Raw genomic sequence first — 21,568 nt, forward strand, 5'->3', positions numbered from 1 at the left:
CTTTAGTTGGTGAGTAAATTTCTTCTGATAAGATTCTTTTTCTCTCTCTTCCTTCCGCCCCCCCCCCCATTATGAAGCAATTTTATTCAGTAAATACTGAAATGAAAATAATCTGAATGTTATGCTTATGAAAGTGAATGTTTATATGACAATATTTTTTACTAATGAATAAGCATTCGAAAGCATGGAATTTCCACCGTTGAAATTTTTATTTGTGTATATGTGGTTTTCTATTTTTTAGTCAGTATCTTGGTGAGATTTTAATGTATGTGTTTGGATATTTTTAGAAAATAGTAGAGTTATGCTTTTGCAAAATTTTTAGAAAGTGCTTTTCATTATTATTTCATTATTTTTTCAGAACGACTGACTGAATCATTGAAGCTGGCTTATGTTCCTCCAGTTAGTGCACAAGTATTCTTATGTTTTAGAGTTTTACTTTTGCGTATGTCAGCACAACATATAACTTCATTGTGGCCAATTATTTTCTCTGAGATGGTAAATGCTTTTCTTATGGTTCTTATTGATTGAAATTAACTATGGATTTTTTAAAACAAAAAATCTCTGATCATGACAGGTTCATATTCCGTACTGAAACAAAATAAGCAGCTTTCTCCCATACCTAGACACCACATTCATAGCTGTAGCTGACTTGGTTTACTTATTTGAACCAAAAGTTTTTTTCACATGTTCATTATACAGTCAAATCCTGTTATAGCGAACTCCAAGAGACCCCAGAAATCACTTCGTTAAAACAAAATTTTGTTATAAAGGAATTCCAGGTCTTGGCATTGTTCCTATGTAAACTTATCTTGGAGGATTAGAAAAGATGTTCGTTAAAACAAAAATTTCGCTACACCAGTATTCGTTAATACAGGATTCGACTGTGATTTGATTTTTTTCTGAGTGCTGCCAATATATGAAGTAGAATAGTAAGAAGCTCTATGACAAAGGCTAAGCTGAACAGCTTTTGACTAGATTGAGCAGTTATTTTGTACTATGTACGCTTCATAGCATTGTCATGTTGTGGAGGAGCATGGTATCGCATAAAAGACAGAATAAATATCCACACACTGATGAGGTTTGAAGTGCAAGAATAATGTAGTTGCAGAAATGTTCTATCTGAGAGTAGGGCTTGTTGAAAACATAGGCTGTCATCATGTAAAGAAACACAATAAAACAAACAGGAAGTATAAACATTATATTGAATAGACATGAACATGACCTAGCAACTGACAACATGGCCCCCACATGCTAGTGCCGGGCCCCCAGGCCAGAATTTTTCGCTAATGTTCTTCAGTATTTCTGATGGCTAGTGTTCAATGTCAAAGTCTCTCGATTAACGATAATACCTCTATTATGGTATTTTTCTTCGTCCGCAGAATATCGTTATATCGAGATTTCACTGCAGTTTTATCATGGATAATACTAGCTACAATACCCGGCGCTGCCCATGTTTTCTTCATTTATTGGGAGGATTGGAAAAGTGACAAACCATTACAAAGGAATAAATATATAATACTGGCAGGATTAAAGAAGTGACAAGCCATTGTAAAGGCACGTGTAAAAAGCATTACTAGGGAACCACTAGGGAACCACGGTAATCAAAGTAAACATTCCGAAAGGGATTGTTGAGGCCCAGAAACCATTGTTGCCCTACGTTTTTTGCCCGTTTGGGGCATTTGCCCTTCTCTGACGAAATTTTAAAGTAGCCTATCGTTCAAGTCGGGTACCATTTGGTATATATGCAAAATTTGGCGACGATTGATCAAAAATTGTAAATTTGTATAGAGAACATACACGCACAGACAGACAGAAAATCAATTTTATATATATAGATATATGCACAGTATCAAATTTCTCCTTAGTTTCTCTCAGATAAGATATCCACCACATCTCTATAGTTTCGTTGTTCACCAAGCAAGAAAGTATACTCATACTACACCAAATGAAACTACTGTGGAATCTTTACACATGACGAACCAGTTTGAAACGTGTTTTGCACAAAACAAAATTTCTATCCAAACGTTTAACTTCAATTTAGAACATCAAAGATTATTCCTATAACGCACGGGTTCTCAAACTGTGCGCCTCCAACCTTTGTCATGGTGTGAGGTTTTCGAAAATATTCTTTGTTTGGCTCTGGAGCTCGCGGATAAGCATTGAATAGGGGGAAAGGGCGCCTCAGGTGGAAAAAGTTTGAGATGCTCTGCTCTAACGTGAAGTTATTTCATGCAATGATTTTTTTGATAAAACAAAGTGATTCCGTTATGCCAGGCGATTCCCTACAGGCGTGCAAAAAGAATAAATAAATTTAGTGAATTAAAGAGTTGAAGTAATAATACTGAAAACTATTTTCATTGGCCTTGGTTGAAGCACCGGCCTTAAAAATTGTGTGTGAGAACTGAAATAAAACAAATATTTATGTTCACTTCATCTATTCAACTGAGCAACTTTACAATTCTGTTACAGTCGTTTATACGACGTTCAAGAGGCCGAGTCAAAACCTTTTATAAAACATTTTATGTATAAGTCGAAGTGAATATAACAGCCTTTTTAAAAAATTATCCTCCCCTCATACATATAAAATGTTATAAAATTTTATCTGTTTAATTGCATTCCACATCTGTTCTAAAGAAATATTTCATACTTGAGAGGAAATTAAATCACATTTCAAATCATTTAAAGAAATAAAATTTGGCACAACATTACCTTTGGGACACGACATTGAGTACAAAATTGCAACAAAATCTTCTTAAATTTCCCCATCTTGGACTTTTTTTTTTTTTGGCAGTAGATGATTTTCAATCCGGAGCTTGCTCTTTGGTTGTTTCTCTACTTTATAATCGTTTCAAAAAATTTAAACGAACATATTCAACTGGTTTGCAAGCAGGGCCGTTATTTAAACTTTTTCCAGGGGGGGGGGTCAAAACACATGTACTCAATGTATGTATATATATATATTTGTATATATATATGTATATATATATATATATACCATTTTTAGTGTATTTTCAAAAGCCAGGGGGGAGGCCCCCTAGTAAACACCCGCCGGCAATAAACAAATCACCTAAGTGTCCACTCTGAATGGTCATCAGCCATCTCACTGGCAATTTTCGTGTATGTCAGCAATCACCCTAAAATTTATGTCTTTTGCGGTGACAATATGCTAGAACTGTTGCAGCAACGCTTTTTCACTGCATACAAAAACTTTGTGCCCATTTGATGGATATAAATTACGTTTTTCTTTTTTCAAAAGTTTCCGAGTTTTAGTCAGAGTGAAAACGTCGAATAATTGAGGTTTTACATTAAATAAATGAATGAAATATTTTAACATTAAAATGCATTTGTTGTATTGTTGTTTAAAATGTATTGTTACCAATTGCTACCCAAGTTAAACGTCGTATAAACATGAAAGTTGTATAACTGAGTGACGTATGAACGAGGTTACTCTGTAATTTGTAGATATACCCTATTAAAAATAATCGTTTTCAAACTTTACGAAACACAATTCAACAAACATCGCAACTGGCCTCGATGCAGGGACTCTCCTGACATAGATTCATTATAGTTAACTCTTAATGCTCAAAATAAAAATTTAACAAAAATTCAAATTTTTAGTTTTGCTTACCATTCTTTTGGGCTAGAACCGTACGATTCATCCACGTGGGAAAAAAATTAATCCTTTATGTACGCAAACTCGTTCAACTATTTTACTAAAAGATTTCGAACAACTGTATTTTTGCAGACGCGAACCATAAATATTTTTCTGTTCAACAATATCGTCTGTGAATAGAAGTTTTGAGGGGAGATGTGTTCTCAAGACAGTACAGCGAATAAAAAAGGCTGATGCGGAATGTAGCCTTTTTTTTCAGAAGCAAGGTAAAAACCCCTTGATTTGTTCGGACTGGGAGAGGGAGGGGATTATTAGAGGGGCCGTGAGCGAAATCACGTGATTCAGTACACACGTCATTACAACCATTTCGTACAATACTTTTTGCGGGAAAACGCTTTAAATGAGAAATCTCGATGAGTATCAGTAATATGAGTTTGCACCAGCGAGTCGCAGGACCCAAGGAGGAAAAAGTAATGCGGGATCCACTGTATACAAAAGCTTGCAGCAAAGCTGTCTCAGTATCGTAACCCGCCCACGAGAGTAGGGCTGGCGGAGCTTCAGGCCTGGGGCCATGACCATCCTTGTCATTTTTTGTCTTTTTTCCACACTATTAGTTCGCTATAGAGGGGGTCCGCTGAAGAGCACAGCCTACGGGCCCCTGTTCCAGGATGTTGGGGGGGAGGGTTTATGTGCTTTATCGGCACCCCGAGGCAATTTCACTATGTGGAATACGACGTCTGTTTACTCCAATTTTCATTCTATCGAGACATTATGGCCTTCTATGAACTGAAACAGCAGGGGTCGTGCGGTAGCCCTGTAGGTCCCTACACACGCTCGACGACTAGATAAGGATTATTCTAGTGGCCTCCCTTATTCTAGTGACTATGGCCCTGAGGACACACAAAATGCTGGTGTCCTTGATGTCTCAGTATCCATGACCATCACAATGTCTTTTCTTCCTTCCTAGGAGAACGACTGCCATGAGAGCCGGGGGGGGGGGGGGACCTTGTACAATGTTCTTCTCTTGGTTTCCGGGGTTTTTTTCGTTTACTTGTACATGTGTATAGTTAAAAAGAATTTCAATGAGAATAGAAGGTACGCAGTTCATCCATTCGTCCATTCGAGTACAAATTGATATGATTGATATTAAAGAGTCCAGTCTATTTTCGTATGGGATATATCTGAAAGAAAAAAAATCAAAAAGATCTTCCCACGGGCCCTCCTGACTCCCAGGCCCCAGGGCTGGAGCCCTGTCGGCCCCCCCCCCTTCATGTGGGGGCCATGACTGACAATAGGAAATTGATTCAATATGTAAACACAGCTAGATGGTTTTGACTACTGTAATTAAAATTAGTTGCTCCAATGCAGTAGTTCTTCCATACTTAATTAAATAGTTAATCTGAGGCATAAACTTGCAAGCATAATATAATGGTGGTCTATGTTGACGTTCAAAGCTGGATACCAAGTTGGTCTGTGACTGTCACATCCTGGTTGTCTCTTGATTGTGATAAAATATTGGAATTCTGTAATGTAAGTGATCAGGTTGTTGCTGATACATTTCTGGGATTACGAAACTATCTCTTTCCATCTGTGTTATTGCTGAATCTGTTTGTTAGAATTCTCATAATCATTGAATTTGTAAGAGGTGACCAAGGCTTAGTTTTCATAGTTGTTAGTTTTTGTATTGTTCCGGATAATTTTTCACAAGACTTCGAGATATTGCAAAACAAGAAGTGGTTCGACGATCAAACACAGATTTATTTACAGAACAGTAATTTACATGTATTTACAAGCTAATCAGAGAGCTAGCAACTTTCTCGCAAAGTTCAATCACAACTGACTTTTCATTGAATCTCTCTAATCTGGAATCTAGCCTCCCTCATGCGATTGCCTCATACTTATAGCTTCGGTCAAAACTTTGAGAAAAAGAGCATTTTCCTGAAATTTCTATTTCATAGTACCAGATTTGTGGCGCCACTGTTTGGATGGCCGTAACCTTCTGGAAGCTTCTGTCCACCTCTCCACCAGTTCTTTGACAATTGCATGCAATTGCGCAATCAGTATCAACAGATTTTGATATTTCTGAGAGCCATTAAAAAAATTGTGCCATCTATTGTCAATAGATTGTAATATTGCCCCCTTTCATAGAATTGTTGGTCCCAACAATTTAGTCCTTAAATCTGCAAGTTGTCACTGCGGTAAGAGGCCAGTCTGTTAAAGTGGACCACCTTGCACTTCGAGGATGTTGTTTTCTGAATCCGAGCTACGACGTTGTTCAGTCTCTTCACGATTCTGTAGGTCCTTCCCATGATGTCTGAAGTTTTAGGCACAGTCCTTTCTGGTGTTTCGGGTTCCAGAGCCAGGCAAGACCCCCTTCCTTGAAGTCATGAGACGTGGCCCTCGCATCGTAGCCGTTCTTCATCGTTTTGGAGTCTACGTTGATCCGGTGTCTGGCGATTCTATGCATGTCCTCGAAGCACTCCTGGAGTCCCTGGACGTATTCTTCCGGTGGAAGAGCAGCATCTATCAGTCGCCAAAAAAAAACAAACGTGGCTAGCGAAGGTCCTCTCTCATCAGCGATGGCGAGTATCCTGTGCTCTCCTCGGTAACGGTCGCAGGATGTTCAGGGCGATTTCTTTACGGGCCAATCGCATGCTTTTGTGCAATATTGAAACTGGTATCAACAGATTTTGATATTTCCGAGAGCCATCGAACAAATCGCACCATCTATCGTCTATAGATTGTAATAATATTCTTTCCTGTAATATTTACATCAAAATGTGACTGATGCTGTGAATAGCTGTATTCCTTGGCTGTATTAGTGATGGAAATTTCGCTTCAAATTGTATGCTCAATAAAACCCAAATTCAGACCTGCCAACTCTCCCGATTTACACGGGAGACTCCGGATTTTTCATCCTTTCTTCAGTTCTCCAGATTTGTTAAAATTTCTCCGGATTTTGGCAGAAAATTAGATTTTACGCAAGCTTTCACGTTGTCGTGGCGTCAATGATTACCGTCACTGATAGGGAAAACACCCATAGAGGACAGCCGTAATCATTTCCATCGAGCACAGCCGTAAAAAAGTCTCTGTGATCGCATTTAAGCAACTGGCAAAGACACGACTTCGTTTTCGTAGCATTTATCGGCAATCATTTATCAGGGGCATGACCCTGGTTGCCGAAATTCCTGTATAATCGTTATTGTATTCCATTAACAGCCGTGCTGTAAAATGTTTTTTCGTCCGCAGCTTTGTAATTTGAATTTTTTTAAATCGTTTCTTCCGATTAAACATCTTTAGAAAGAAAATATAAAACTTTAAGCTATATACAGCTGAATATAAAGCTTTTAAGAATTCATATATACCCAAAATTATCAATCACTGATAGCATCCACGGAAGGAAACACTTATACTTTATGAACAGTATGTAGATGTGATTTCTTTATTGTGCATGGAAAGACTGACATGAAATTATATTCTTCTCAGGGCAATGCAGAACCTGCTTTTTTCTTTTGATCAAGTCTATGAGTGCCGGGGTGGGGGGGTTACTACCCTCGGGAGAATTTCTGGATTTCAAAAGTTGGCACGTCTGCAAATTGTTTCAACTATGCCAACTTGCCCCAGATATGCAGGATTTGTACGGTCCTTGAAAATCCACAAGAGTGCTTAAAAAAAAAAACCAGTGTTTTCCGAAATAATTTTCACCACCTTGTTTTTTTTTTTACACTGTAAATAACGTCCTTAAAAAAAGTGCAAAGCACAGGGAAAAAGCTTTAGCAGCCAGTAACCCTGGATAATTAAATTTAATGATTGAAATCATGTTTCTCCCATTATTCTTCAGCTGGGTTTTCCTAGGATCAAGTTTTCTGTGCCGTGTGCAAAGTCAATGGCCCAGTGCTGTCCACCACTTACTAATAAAGTAACAGGTTCAACTGTTTTCCTACAGGGTGTAACAAGCCTCATGCCAGTTTTTTACATCGTACGTGATTGGCCAACTGCTTCTGGAGGAGTCAAGTGCATCGTGCGTCACACGTTTCATGATCTTCTCTTAATTTTTGTTGTTTTCTTTCACTTCCCTTTAAACCAGAGCATGCAGATGACATGAGCTGATGCCGGGGCCGTAGGCAATATAGCCGCCGTGAGCTGATGTTCCACTGTAGGAAAACACAAACCCGTAGGGCGATTATGTAACACATTTTTGTCGACACGAAATGGTTCAGTTTGCTTCATGCTTTGCCAAAAACCCATGTTGGAATGTGTTTTCCTTTTTATTCTGTGTGCATATGGAACCGTGAAATGTTAGAAAAATAATCAAAAAAAAGAGAAAAAGATGGCCAAATCTATTGTTTTATCACTTTGGTCCCCCCGAAACAAAATTTCTGGCTATGGGCCTGCCGCCAATGGTCTGCATCATTCCTCGGAAGATCACATGACGAGTTGAATGTCTCTTTCAGCACAATCTCTGTTATTTTCTTTTGGCATCCATAGTTTTTAAAGGAGTTTTTTAAAACAATAAATGAAAGAAATAATTTTAGCATCAATGATATAATTCCATAATTAATGAAAGATAATTCCAGAATCAATGAAAGAAATAATTCCAGAATCAATGAAAGAAATAATTTCATCATTAATAAAAGAATTTCAGCATTAGCGAAAGAAACAAATCCAGAATTAATGAAAACATGGCTAATGTAGAATCTGAAGAATAAGTTGATAAATACAGAACTTTTATTTCCATACAAAAATGCCGAAAAATAAATTATCTGCAGTGAATATTTTGAAGTAGAAAATGGATGAAAAAAAAGTTTTGAAATAACCTGATGAGAAACAAGGAAGTCATCATTCCACCAAGAAAGCAGGTTGATTGCTCACTTGAACTAGTGGTTGAATCTTTTACACGGTTTTTCTACCAAATTGCGTATGACAATCTCCAAAGTTTTTGTTCTTTTACAATACTGGTAATTAATTTATCACCATCGATTCCCATTATCCAGAATATATCCAGGCACTATATTTCACTACCACAAAGACGTCCATCTGATGTTGATCCGAATAAGCCCCCCACCCCTGAACTACATTCATTATGTTCTCATTTGGTGTCATATTGGTGGGCACTCTCAAGATCCCGAAGGTTTGGGCATAGAGTCTGCATAGCTCATTAAATCTGACATGGCATTTTCAGGTTCCGTGAATATTTTAAGAATCGTTTCCTGTGAACATATGGCCTTTACCCACTCGAAACATCCAAAACTTTGTCACATTTGCTTGCTTTTCCGCAATACCTGGCTGAACTCTGAACAGGATGTTATCCAATTGTAACACAATTGACACATTTAAAAAGAAATACGATAAACATGTTGGGGTAAATCGAGAAGCTATCCATTCTTAAAATAAGACAACCATAAGTATTCTTTATGGGCGTTGTATAATATTTTATCATGTGTATATATTGTTTATAATTTGTGTTAATTGCATTTTTAATTGGGTTGCTGTATTTTTGAAATATATGACATCCATATTTTTATGGGCATCTTTTTTATCAGCTACCTCGTTGGGCATTTTGCCTGTTGTGGCGTTGTATATGTATATCAGGGTTCGCACATTCTTACAAACTACTTAAAAAGTCCTTACTTTTTTTCTCTGAAGGGATGATCTTTCTTTTTTAGAATAGAGATTCCCATAGTGATGGGCATTGCCTAGAAAAATAAGAGAAAGCCTCCCCGAAATATAAAGACGGAGAAAAGCGAAAAAACACCCTCCTTTGTAATAGGAAATGTGAAATCACGGGATGGGATTGGAACATCCAATGGTTGTGCATACATGCCAACCCTTACGATTTTTTTTGTATTTAGTCATTTTAGCAAATTAATACAACTATAAGCTTTTGCTTCTAAAAATATGATTTTTTACCGAATCGCTAATTTCTACGTTTTCCTGCCTATGACTATGTAAGATAACAGATGAGATGGCATGGAGGGGGGGGGGCTCAATTGCTTTTAAAACATACCTCCATCCTAATATATGGCGTTCATTCGTTCATTGCCTATGACGCAAACTGGTCAGCATTGAAAATTGATAGTTTGTTGAACGACATCACTCCGCGGAACCAGTAGCCGAAAATTCCCCCACGCCCAGCGGTGCGAAAAAGCTAAACACCGCTGGGAGTTTTTTTTCCTCGTATGGCTCATGCGGCGAAACAGTGTATCGAACCACCTATATTACGCAGTATACTGAGTGCAGTCCTCGCAGTGCTCATATTTTTCCTATTTTTCTACTTTCGCCTCAATCATCCTTTTTTACAACAATTCTCCCCTATTCCTATTTTATCCCCCCCCCATTCTTTTGTTTACAGCCAATATCTCACTACGAAAATTCTTAGAAACCGCAAAATGTCACTGCTTTTCGCAGTTTTTTGACTGGTTTTATGTGTTTTACTCATATCACAACTCGCTGCGAAAAAAGAAGAGAGAAAAAATTCAGTTTCACTTGAGTACGGGATGACGACAGGCGAATCTTTTCGCGGCTGTGCCTTTAAGTGCTAAAAACTGAAGTCCAGTGGGGAAAGCAAATCTGTTTTGCAGATCGGTTGCCGTAAATTAGGATGCATGCTCTGGTTTGAAGGTAGGACACACAACACGGAAATGAAGCGAGCGATGAAACGCGTGGCACACGACGCATAACTCTTCCAGAAGCAGTCCGCCAATCACGCCCGACGTAAGCGCTGACATCAGCCGTACTGCACTCTGCAGGAAAACAGTCGTATTGCTTTTCTCATTGATGAATAGACTGTGTGTCGCGCTAGGTGATTCACGTTGCTCGTGGCACAGAATACCGGTTTCTAGGAAAACCCAGCTTTAAGTGACAGAGCCCGAACCACATCTGGTTTTACAGGAAAGACGAGCCAGCCAATCAGCCCCTAGCTGAACCCACTTTTTTTTTAACCTTCAGAAAATAACTTTGGTGTATCTTTATGTTAGGGGTCATTCAAGTATTATGTGACATTTACTTTGTCACATCATTAGAACTTCAATTTAAATTTAATTCAGATAGAAGAATTTGATTCAGAATATTTTACAAATTTTGTCGAAGTTAATATCACCAAGCCGTCGGTCCACATCTCCATTCACCAGAAGTAAGTCCATCTCACAGCTGGATGTTGAAGTCAACTCGTCCGTTCTTTTACCTCGGCAGGTCTTACACGAGAAGCGGCCTAGTAAGAGTTCAGGAACATGGAGGATTTACAGAGGCATTCCAAGCTATGTCACCTTAACCAACGAGTGGCGAAGTACGATTGGATACGAGTGAAGTGAGAATACAAGTGCATAGAGACGACACCATCACTGCCTTTTATACTGAAGCAGCAACCAATCGCCATCGACCGCATCGCCATTCCAGATTTTCCCGATCAACGGAATCACGATGCAGCGGTAGTAGGAATTACGTCATTTCACCACAGTCAGTTGAGAGCCTCGGGAGCGATGTTTACCGATTGCTCCGGATCGACAATGACCTTGGACTGGCACCAATCACCTGACTTGCAATATTTTGCAAGTGAACACAATTAACAAAATTATTTTAAAGCACTTATTTTTAAATGAGGTGGTTCCTCTCTACTCGCCGCGGGTTCGTACCGTTACATTCCCCCAAAATCCATCAATTACATGAAATACAATTATATTAAATACACTTGAAAAAAATAATCATTATCCCGCACGAAATCTACACCTATATTTACGAAGTACATCCAGGATCCTGACCGACTAGACTTCTAAATGCATAAAAATTCTGAGCCCCGCGTGGAACTGAGGCAATTCCACCTCACAGAAATCTGTTCCACCGGACCTCCCGGTCCCTTGGGTCACCCTAGCCACCAGGTAACCTGAGCCCCACACCCCCTTCCCGGGTCACCCTAGCCACTAGGTAACCCAGGATAAAAATATAACCCATCAAAAATACACTTTATGTTACTCTTAATATCTACACCCCCAAAAATATATACACTTTTAATGGATCCAATCCTGATAAACAAAAAATAAATCCACAGTACGGATCGGCAGTGATGGAAAGAAAACCCAACCCATCGCCCTGAAATATATCCCGACACAAGGGTGTTGAAAACTGTGTCATGTCTCAAGGACGAAAGGATGCTGCGATAAGTGCTAGGGAGAGATTTAAATTTTGAATTTTTAATAATAAGTTTGGGTCACTAACGCATGAAAACAATTTTAAATTAACAGATAGTATAAAAGAAATTGTTATACTCCATTATTTTTTAGTTCTGTGCAAAAATAATTTTAATTTTTGATCTTTGGGAGGGGGAAGGGAAGGGAAGAGTCCCCTTATAACCCCCAAATTTTTCTTTTGGTGAAAATCTGAGTTTGGAACCCACGATTGCGCAATGGTAATCGACTAAGAATGTGATTTTAGGTTTTCAAATTTTGAGTTGGCTATTCCTTTGAAAAAAAAACTTTTAACGATTTCAACTGCGATCACACAAACCTACAACACAAATATGTATACATTAAAATTCAAATACATGCGTTACCAATTTGGAGGATAGATGCAGGGCCGCAACTTGGGGGGGGGGGGGACAGGCAGGTCTAGTGTCCCAGGCTCTGGACTAGAGAGGGCACCAAATTCACCCTTTATACTTTCTACTTACATGGGTGTGCCAAAATGTGTGCTTGCCCGTTTGAGAAAGTATCTAGTTCTTGAGTGTCTGAGAGAGAGAGAACTAATTTGCTTTAAATTTGATCAAAAGATTGAAAGTGCTAAGAATTTTTTTAACGAGATGTAAAATGAATCAGAAGGGAATTTATAGATTGATTTATTAGTAAATATATAAATGTGTGCCTCCAACTGTTAATTAAAGTGGATCGTGCTTATGTTTTTCAAAAAGCCTGCCCTGCTGTGTGCTGAAATAAATGCCAGAATTTTTAAACTTATAATTGGATTTGTTTTTTAACACCTTAGTTGAAGGAAAGTCATTACTTTTAAGATTTATCTGAACTATCCTTATTGTGGATCTTACAAAAAATCTTAAATCTCATCTTATTTTTCCCTTGATAATATCCTAAATCATTCATAAAAAAAACTGGATCTTAAACAGATAATTGTAATAACTTGATTTTAAATTTCAATTTTGAATTTTATAGGCAGGGTTCTTAAAGGTGCATAAAAATTTCAATTGACCAAGCTCACTGCAATTTATTTTTTGATAGCTTTTTTCATCCATGTTTTCACTATTTTCAGGTGCATGTGTTCATGATGATGGAGTATGACCTGTCCGAAAGCGCTCAAGTTAGGTAAGCTGTTGCCTTTCAATTAGTTTTTCTTCTTACTGCCTGGCATTTTAGTAAGTGGTACACCAACTTGTGTTTCTTACTAACCCCTATCCCCCATGGTGCAGTGGTGGTCAGCTGAAGTTGGAAACCAACTTTAGCCAGTCTCAGCTTTGATAAAACCTCACTGCAATTTTTGCAGACGAGGGCTGTGCTCCTCACTGCAAGTTAAAAAGATAAAAACAAATGCTTTCCTAACCTAAAAATACATGGGTGAAAACGTTCAAAATAACAGTAAAAGTAATACTAATTAAATTCATTAGTATTATTAATAAATATAAAATTTAAAAAAAAAGTATAACTAAATAAAAAAAATCATTGTTTTATGTTAATTTGAAATCAAATTGAGTTTCAAGTTTATATGTGAGAATTGCTAAGTTTACTGAAAAATATAAAAACATACCAACAATCATATCCTTATACGTCTATTTCCAGTTGATTTGAAAATATCAATGGTTGAAAGGCATTTGCAGACCTGCGAATGCCTTTCAAGACCCGCTAAATCTCTCGATTTAGGCGGGAGACTCCGGATTTTTCATCCTTCCTCCCGCTCTCTAGATTTGCTATAATTTCTCCGGACTTTGGCAGAAAATTAGATTTCACGTTGTCGTGGCGTCAATAATTACCGTCGTCGTTAGGGAAAACACCCGTAGAGGACAGCCGTAGTCATTTTCATCGAGCAGCCGTAAAAAAAGGTCTTTGTGACCGCATTTAAGCAACTGGCAAAGACGCGACTTTGTTTTTGTAGCATTTATCTGCAATCATTTATCAGGGCATGACCTTCGTTGCCGAAATTCCTGTATAATCGTTATTGTATTCCATTAACAGCCGCGCAGTAAACAAGTTTTTTCGTCTGCAGCTTTGTAATTTGAATTTTTTAAATCGTTTCTTCCGATTAAACATCTTCAGAAAGAAAATATAAAACTTTAAGCTATATACAGCTAAATATAAAGCTTTTAAGAATTCATATAACCAAGATTATAAATCACTGATAGCATCCACGAAAGGAAACGCATACTTTATGAACAGTATGTAGATGTCATTTCTCTATTCTGCATGGAAAGAATGACATAGAATTATATTCTTCTCAGGGCAATGCAGAACGTGCCTTGGCGGGGAGGGGGGGGGAATGTAACTTTTTCTTAATTTATTTAAAAAAAAAAAAATTAGACAAAAATTTTTATGATTTTTTTTTTTTTTGATCGAGTCGAGGAAGGGGTACCCCCCCTCAGGAGAATCTCTGGATTTCAAAAGTTGGCACGTCTGCATTCGCTATCTGTAAGATTGTTGGGTCCATTCAGTATGATCTGAAGATGTCTGTCGAGAAGGGTTAGTGACAATTTTGATCTTTAATCAGTGCACACAAGGTTCATTTGAGAAATGTCTTTCGACAGATGCTGTTAATGGAGGTATGATAGTGCATAGTGATAATAACCTCATTAAATTAGGATAAGCAGTCCAGATGTTTGCATCATTCTCCAGAATTTTTAAAACATCATTTGGAGAAATGGTTTCCTCCAGAGTTTTTTTGGCCTCGTATTTCTTTTCTTCTTTGAGGAAACACTTGCTTTATTATTCTTTTGTGTCTCAAAAGACAATTTTGCAAAAGAACTCTTTATCGAACCCATTGTTTTCCATCATACCTTCAGATGCATTCAGTATGAGTTGTGACATTTTCACAGTCCCCTGAAATTAATTTTGCTGCTTTCCACCATGAAATGACAATATATACAGGCAGGTACTTATGGAGTCTCCACTGTCTTTAAATCTAAATTCATTGTGTGAAATATATCAAAGGCATTTAATATTTTGTTTTTCACACCAAATGCAGCCGACATTTCTTCCTGAAAATCACAAATAAAATTGTGAACAAAGTTTTCCTTAAGTTTCTGGATTATGCGGTCTGCACTCATTCCATACTTTTTCTTGCTTCGTTTTTTCCTACTGAGTTCAGTGCATTCTTGGGAGAAGCACAACAGATCTTTACACTGCTTGAAGTGTTCTCCTGAATGTAAATCTTTTTGCAAGCACTTCAGTTTTCTGACAAACATCTAGAACCTTTGCATTAATAGAGCTAAACATGATTGTAGAGCCCTGAAGCCACAAGCTAAATCTGTTTATAATTGATTGGAGGAAGTCAGCCAAGAACAGAATATGTAGGAGAACATCTGTATTCAGAAGTTGCTCTCTGATCCCCTTCAATTCAGGCTCCTGACTTTCATCCCAGCCAAAGTCACTGCTGCTGCTTCATTGTGAAAACTAAAACAAAAGTGTTAGAACTAAACTGCCCCCCCCCCCATCAAATGATGCAAGTCTCAATTATGAGCTTGCTGAAGACAGAGAATGTGCTCCATAAAGTAGCCTACTCCAGGGTTAGCAAATTTTTCTTATGATAACTGTTGTGAAAACTACAACTACTACGAACTAAAAACTGTGGTCAATGCCGTCCTCCTTCTGTTGTTTACCTTTTTCCCTTTTCTGCTTCCCGGGCCACGATGTTTTTGCCGCTCCGTATAACCACATTTAATCATGCTATCTAATACTTATTTTTTTCACATTAAAATATTCTAATTTCCTACAATAGGCTGATCAATACAATTCCGTTTTCGGCTCCACTATTTCTTAAAAATACAACAGATATGGCGACGAGGAAAGTTTGAATGTTGGTATCTTTTTCCGAACGATGGCGAAAACTAATCCCAGTGCCGCGGATATTCATCAGGTGCTACTTCAACAGCAGCAATGGATGGAAAATTTGTTGGCAGCTCAGCAACGAAACCAACAGGCACTGCTGGAGCAAATTCTTGGACGACGAGCCGGATCACCGAAGGTAAGCGTCTCTGCATTTCGTCATTTCGATAGGATCCACGACCGTTGGAGCACGTACCTGTGCTGCCTGAATCAACATTTCGAAGCCCACGGAGTCACCAAAGACGAGCAGAAACGTGCATATTTCTTGTCATGGGTCGGTGTTGAAACTTTTGAATTACTTCAGAAACTGTTCGCGGAAGCCGATGTCGCAACTCGTTCGTATGCGGACATTGTACGGAAACTTACTTCTTATTTCGAATCTAAAACCCATGTGCTTGCTGCTAGATGTGAATTTCTCAGATGTCATATGCAATCAGGTCAGACGTACGCGGAATGGGTCGCTGACTTACGAGGAATTGCAAGGGACTGTAGATTTGTATGTAGTCGTGATGGATGTTCCCAATCTTTTGTGGACTCTCTAATTCGTGATGCCATAGTTCTTCATACTCCTCACGACCAAGTTCGCTCTGCGGCTCTCCAGCATACGAACCCCAGTCTTGAAGATGTCCTCAAAATTGCGGAAGCTTTTGAAGCTACCCAGCGCACCGTGCGGACTCTGAAAGAGAATCCTGATGGTCCATCAACTTTCAATAATCTTCCGCAGTGTGAAGTTCTGCAAATGAAAAATTCATACTCAAAGTCGCGGTCGAAGAATTCCAAGAGAAGTGAAATTCAGTCTTCGAAAAAACCTGGTGATGTACCTGGTACCTGTTATGGCTGTGGCGGCAGACACCTGAGGTCCGAGTGTAAATTTCGTGAGGCCACTTGTAATTTTTGCAAAAAAGTAGGCCATATTTCTGCCGTTTGCTATTCAAGAAAAAAATCTAATGCAAAGAAAAATTCTCCAAATCAGAAACATCAGCGCGCTAATACCTCTTTTCAGATTACAGAAACTGTGAATGCTGGCGTGGACTGTACAGATAACAAATTACTCATTTCATTGATGGTTAATAACCAAGAGATGCCTTTTCAATTAGATACGGGTGCTTCATGTTCCTTAGTTGGGACCAGTGGATACAAAGCTCTTGGGTCACCACCGTGCAGTCCATCTACTACAAAGCTGAAAGGATATGGCTGTGTTGAAGTTCCGCTAAAAGGAAAAATTCTGGTCACAGTAAAATATAAGGGTAAAATCATGGACCTTCCTCTTCTTGTTACGGATACTGCAGAAGGATGTAACATTTTTGGACTAGACTGGTTCAAAGCGTTTGATTTTCACATTGATGACTCTGTTCAGCGAGTGATTACATTGGCAACAACTACTCTTCATGAAAAATTGTCTGCACAAGTTTTCCAGAGGCATGAAAATGTATTTCGAGATGAACTTGGGAAGTGTAATTCTTACAAGGCTAGTGTTTTTCTGAAGCCAAATGCTCGACCGAAGTTCTGCAAAGCACGTCCCATTCCATTTTCTCAGGAGATTGCTGTCAAAGCAGAAATTGATCGTCTCACTTCTGCAGGCATTTGGAAACCATGTACTACAAGTCAATGGGCAGCTCCTATAGTTGTTGTAAATAAACCGAATGGTTCTATTCGCATTTGCGGTGACTACAAAGTTGCAGTGAACTCTCAAATTGATGTAAATCAGTACCCTATTCCAAGACCTGAAGAATTATTCCAGAAACTCAAAAATGGGCAAAGGTTTTCCAAGATAGATCTTTCCGATGCCTATCTTCAACTTGAGTTGGATGACGATTCAAAGAGACTGTTAGTTGTTAATACACCCTATGGATTGTTCGAGTGCCAAAGACTTCCTTTCGGAGTGGCTAGTGCACCAGCCATATTCCAGTGCTTCCTTGAGCAGCTCATAGCTGGTATTCCTGGTTGTGCTAATTACCTGGATGACATTATTGTCACAGCTCCTAATGACAAGGAACACTGCAAAGCTCTCGATGAACTCTTCCATCGACTAGAAAGCAATGGTCTTCGCTGTAGCAAGCCAAAATGCAAATTATTCCAGTCCGAAGTTGAGTACTTGGGGTACATAGTCAATGCAGATGGGGTGCGACCATCAGATTCTAATATTGCAGCAGTGAAAGACTTACCCAAACCTAAAAATATCCAGGAACTGCATTCATTTATTGGAAAAATCAACTACTATAACAAGTTCATTCCTGGTTTTTCTCAGCTGGCAGGTCCTTTGAACAAACTGCGAAGAAAAAATGTCAAATTCAAGTGGAAGCAAGAACAAGAGGAAGCATTCCAGAAATTGAAAGAAAACATTGTTAAAGCTACCAGACTAGTGCATTACAACTCAGAATTTCCACTGATTTTGGCAACTGATGCATCATCTTATGGCATAGGTGCTGTGATTTCTCACAGATATTCCGATGGTTCAGAAAAACCGATTGCTTTTGCTTCCAAGACATTGACTGATACACAAAAAGCCTACAGTCAAATTGAAAAAGAGGCTTTATCCATTATTTATGGTGTGAAAAAATTTCATCAGTATTTGTATGGCAGAAAATTCGAACTCCTCACGGATCACCAACCCCTGGTATCCATATTCCATCCCAACAAGCAACTTCCCGTAATGACTGCTCAGAGACTTCAACGTTGGGCAATTATTCTTATGGGATATATGTACGATATCAAATATAGACCAACAATGCAGCATGGAAATGCTGATGCCCTTTCAAGACTTCCAGTTGGTTCAGATGTAGAATTTGACAAATCAGAGAATGCATGCCATAATATTGATGTACAGGTGGATGAATACATATCTCATTATCCAGTTGACTACAAAGAAATTCAAGAAGCAACTGCTAAGGACAAAACTTTGAAAAAAGTTCTCCATTATATTCAGAATGGTTGGCCGAAAGACTTGCCGGAGAACAATGAGGATGTAAAACCATACTTTCTAAGAAAAAATTCACTCTCTGTCAACCGAGGTATCTTGCTACTCCAAACTGAATGTCTCCGTGTAATCATTCCAAAGACTTTGCAAAGTTCAGTTCTCAAGACTCTTCACATTGGTCATTGGGGAATGGTTCGAATGAAACAGATGGCTCGAAGATATTGCTGGTTTCCACAGATCGAGCAGCAGATTGAAAATGCCGCAAACCAATGTCAATCATGTCAACGTGAGAAAGCTTGTCCAAAAGCAATGTTCCAGGACTGGCCAAAACCAGAGGATCCTTGGCACAGAATTCATATAGACTTTGCGGGTCCCTTCCAAAATTCCATGTGGCTTATCATTGTTGATGCATATTCAAAATTTCCTTACGTGATCGAGATGAAATCTACTGCTTCAGAAGCGACTATTGAAGCTCTAAAGAAAGTATTTATCATTGAAGGTTTACCGATCACACTTGTGTCAGACAATGGTACACAATTTACTAGCAAAGTGTTTGAGGACTTTTGCAAATTGAATGGTATCGAGCATCTTACTACTGCTCCATTTCATCCCGCCTCTAATGGCGAAGCAGAACGTTTCGTCAGGACATTTAAAGAAGCTATGAAAAAAGCTGTGTGGGGAGGAGACCACAAGTCAGAAGCACTCCAAAAGCTTCTGATAACATACAGGATAACACCGAAACCTGGTTGTGATAAGTCTCCTGCAGAACTCTTGCATGGCAGACAGCCTAGAAATCTGCTCTCCCTCTTATTCCCTCCAAAGGATAAAAACATTACATTTTCACAAGACAGTACTACCCACAAGTTCAGTATTAGCAGCAGAGTTTTTTGTAAGAACTATTCGAATGGTCCTAAGTGGGTTAATGCCAAAGTTCTCAAACATCTTGGCAAAATGATGTATTTGGTTCAGACGAATCGTGGGAAATGGAAACGTCATCAGAACCAAATGAGAAAAGATCATTCTTCAGAGAAACATCCTACAATGCCATCTTCTGAGTGCTGTATGGACTATCAAATATTGCTGCCTCCTTCTACTAACGATTCAAGGTGCTTGACTGCTCCCAAACCTGCTGATGGTGGTTCTGCGGTTACTGCCAATACTTCAGTTGGACATCCTGAATGCTCTGCACCGATTTCGAGTCAACCCTCTTCTGTTCTTCGTAGGTCGACTCGTAAGAGAACACCGGTCGAGAGATTCATTCCATTGTGAGGGGAGGAATGTTGTGAAAACTACAACTACTACGAACTAAAAACTGTGGTCAATGCCGTCCTCCTTCTGTTGTTTACCTTTTTCCCTTTTCTGCTTCCCGGGCCACGATGTTTTTGCCGCTCCGTATAACCACATTTAATCATGCTATCTAATACTTATTTTTGTCACATTAAAATATTCTAATTTCCTACAATAGGCTGATCAATACAATTCCGTTTTCGGCTCCACTATTTCTTAAAAATACAACAATAACACAATTTCCATTTGATCTAAATATTTTATATCATCATTTTGGAATTCAAAGTAATGTCAGAAAAGACACTTGAAATTTATAGTGTTGGAAAAAAAACTGGATCTGACTGTCATAAAAAGTGTTATGCAAAAGTGTAAAATCTTACCCATTACATCATTGGACCCATCAGACATCAATATTGAGGAGTGGAGCAAGTTCTGAACATTTATCTACTGTGTGTTTAAGCATCATAGAGCTTTTTTTCTCAAAGTATGAAATATATCCGAAAGCATGCTTTAATCCTTTAAAATGTCATAAGAAAACAATAAAAGGTTTAAGGATAGTAAACTTAAGAAGCACTTGAAGAAATAAATTCATCTCTACAGAACATAGAGTCAACAATTAAACTTCATAGGGTAGCTCCACAGTGCAAGTCAAACAATGCCAAAAGAAAAGTTGAATCTGCTTACAACACTTTAAAATCAAATGTTTGTAAAATTTTTGAAGAATTACCAGAAAATTAATCTCAAAGCACACTTACCATAATGAAGATATTAAACAGAAAGCAAATATGAATATTTTGATAAAGTTAATTAGAAATAGGACTCAATTTACCCATCACAACAAGTGCAAATTTTAACTCTGGCCCCTGCTTTAAGAAATGGGAGTTCAATGTCACTGAATATGCCGTGAGAAAAGCAGGAGAGCTTTTGTAAATGAAAAAGCAAAGGTGAGCCATTGTGTTTTTATTATAAAAGGAATCAAAAATTAAATTTCAACAATTTTTTAGCTATCCAATATATTAATGCAAAGCTTTAAATTTTCTTTCCTAGTCATAGTCTACATTTTTTTTGTGAGCATTTTAGTGGAAATTTCATTTGAATATATTGAAAATCTGCAAAGTTATGATATATTTTCACAAATAATATTGCTTGAATGGGGTTAGCCTAAGAGACGTCATTCGTGAGGTTAGAAAACATTTTTTTTCTCAAAAAGTTTTAGAGATATGTACATGAAACTTTGCATGGTCAACAAGCATGGTAGAAGCAATAAATAAAAAATAATAATTGGAATCTGGGATGATGGGTTGCATTTCAGTATCTAGTTGAATGATTTGAAATCGGAACGATCCAGTCTTATTTCGATGAATTTTGTGTTGCAAGCCAGAATAAACATATTAACGATCAAAAAACAATTATTTTTTTCCTCCAGCATTTTACTTCATATATTTAGGAGAAATTTAAAATAAAAGTTGTTTTGGTAACTGCTGTGCCTCTGGTCTAAAAATACGTTTGAAAAATTGTATTGTTTCTAACGAAAAATTCCACAAAAACAAAGTTTACATAATTTTTTTGCATGTAAATTTCAAATATAAGTGTATGAATTATTTTTATTCATATTCTGTTTCTGTGAACACTTTAGTGAAAATTTGACTTGAATATATTGAAAATAGAAAAAGTTATGATTTATTTTCTCAAACAATGCCGCTTAAAAATTGAGCCTCA

General features: G+C 38.0%; 1 protein-coding gene across 5 annotated transcripts in view; it reads left to right on the forward strand.

The window, feature by feature from the left end:
* LOC149069409 (protein DOP1A) overlaps nt 1-21,568 on the forward strand; it is a 727,510-nt gene that overhangs the window by 541,186 nt on the left and 164,756 nt on the right. For all 5 annotated transcript variants that reach the window (XM_089250153.1, XM_089250154.1, XM_089250152.1 and 2 more), the window contains exons 26-27: nt 359-495; nt 12,866-12,918. In XM_089250153.1, coding sequence (XP_089106279.1) covers nt 359-495; nt 12,866-12,918 — 190 coding nt within the window. The remainder of the gene's footprint in view (nt 1-358; nt 496-12,865; nt 12,919-21,568) is intronic.

This window comes from Pholcus phalangioides, unplaced genomic scaffold, assembly GCF_987345545.1.
Source record: "Pholcus phalangioides strain wild (caught in Gottingen) unplaced genomic scaffold, Ppha-v1.0 ptg000022l_1, whole genome shotgun sequence".
Lineage (NCBI taxonomy): Eukaryota > Metazoa > Arthropoda > Arachnida > Araneae > Pholcidae > Pholcus > Pholcus phalangioides.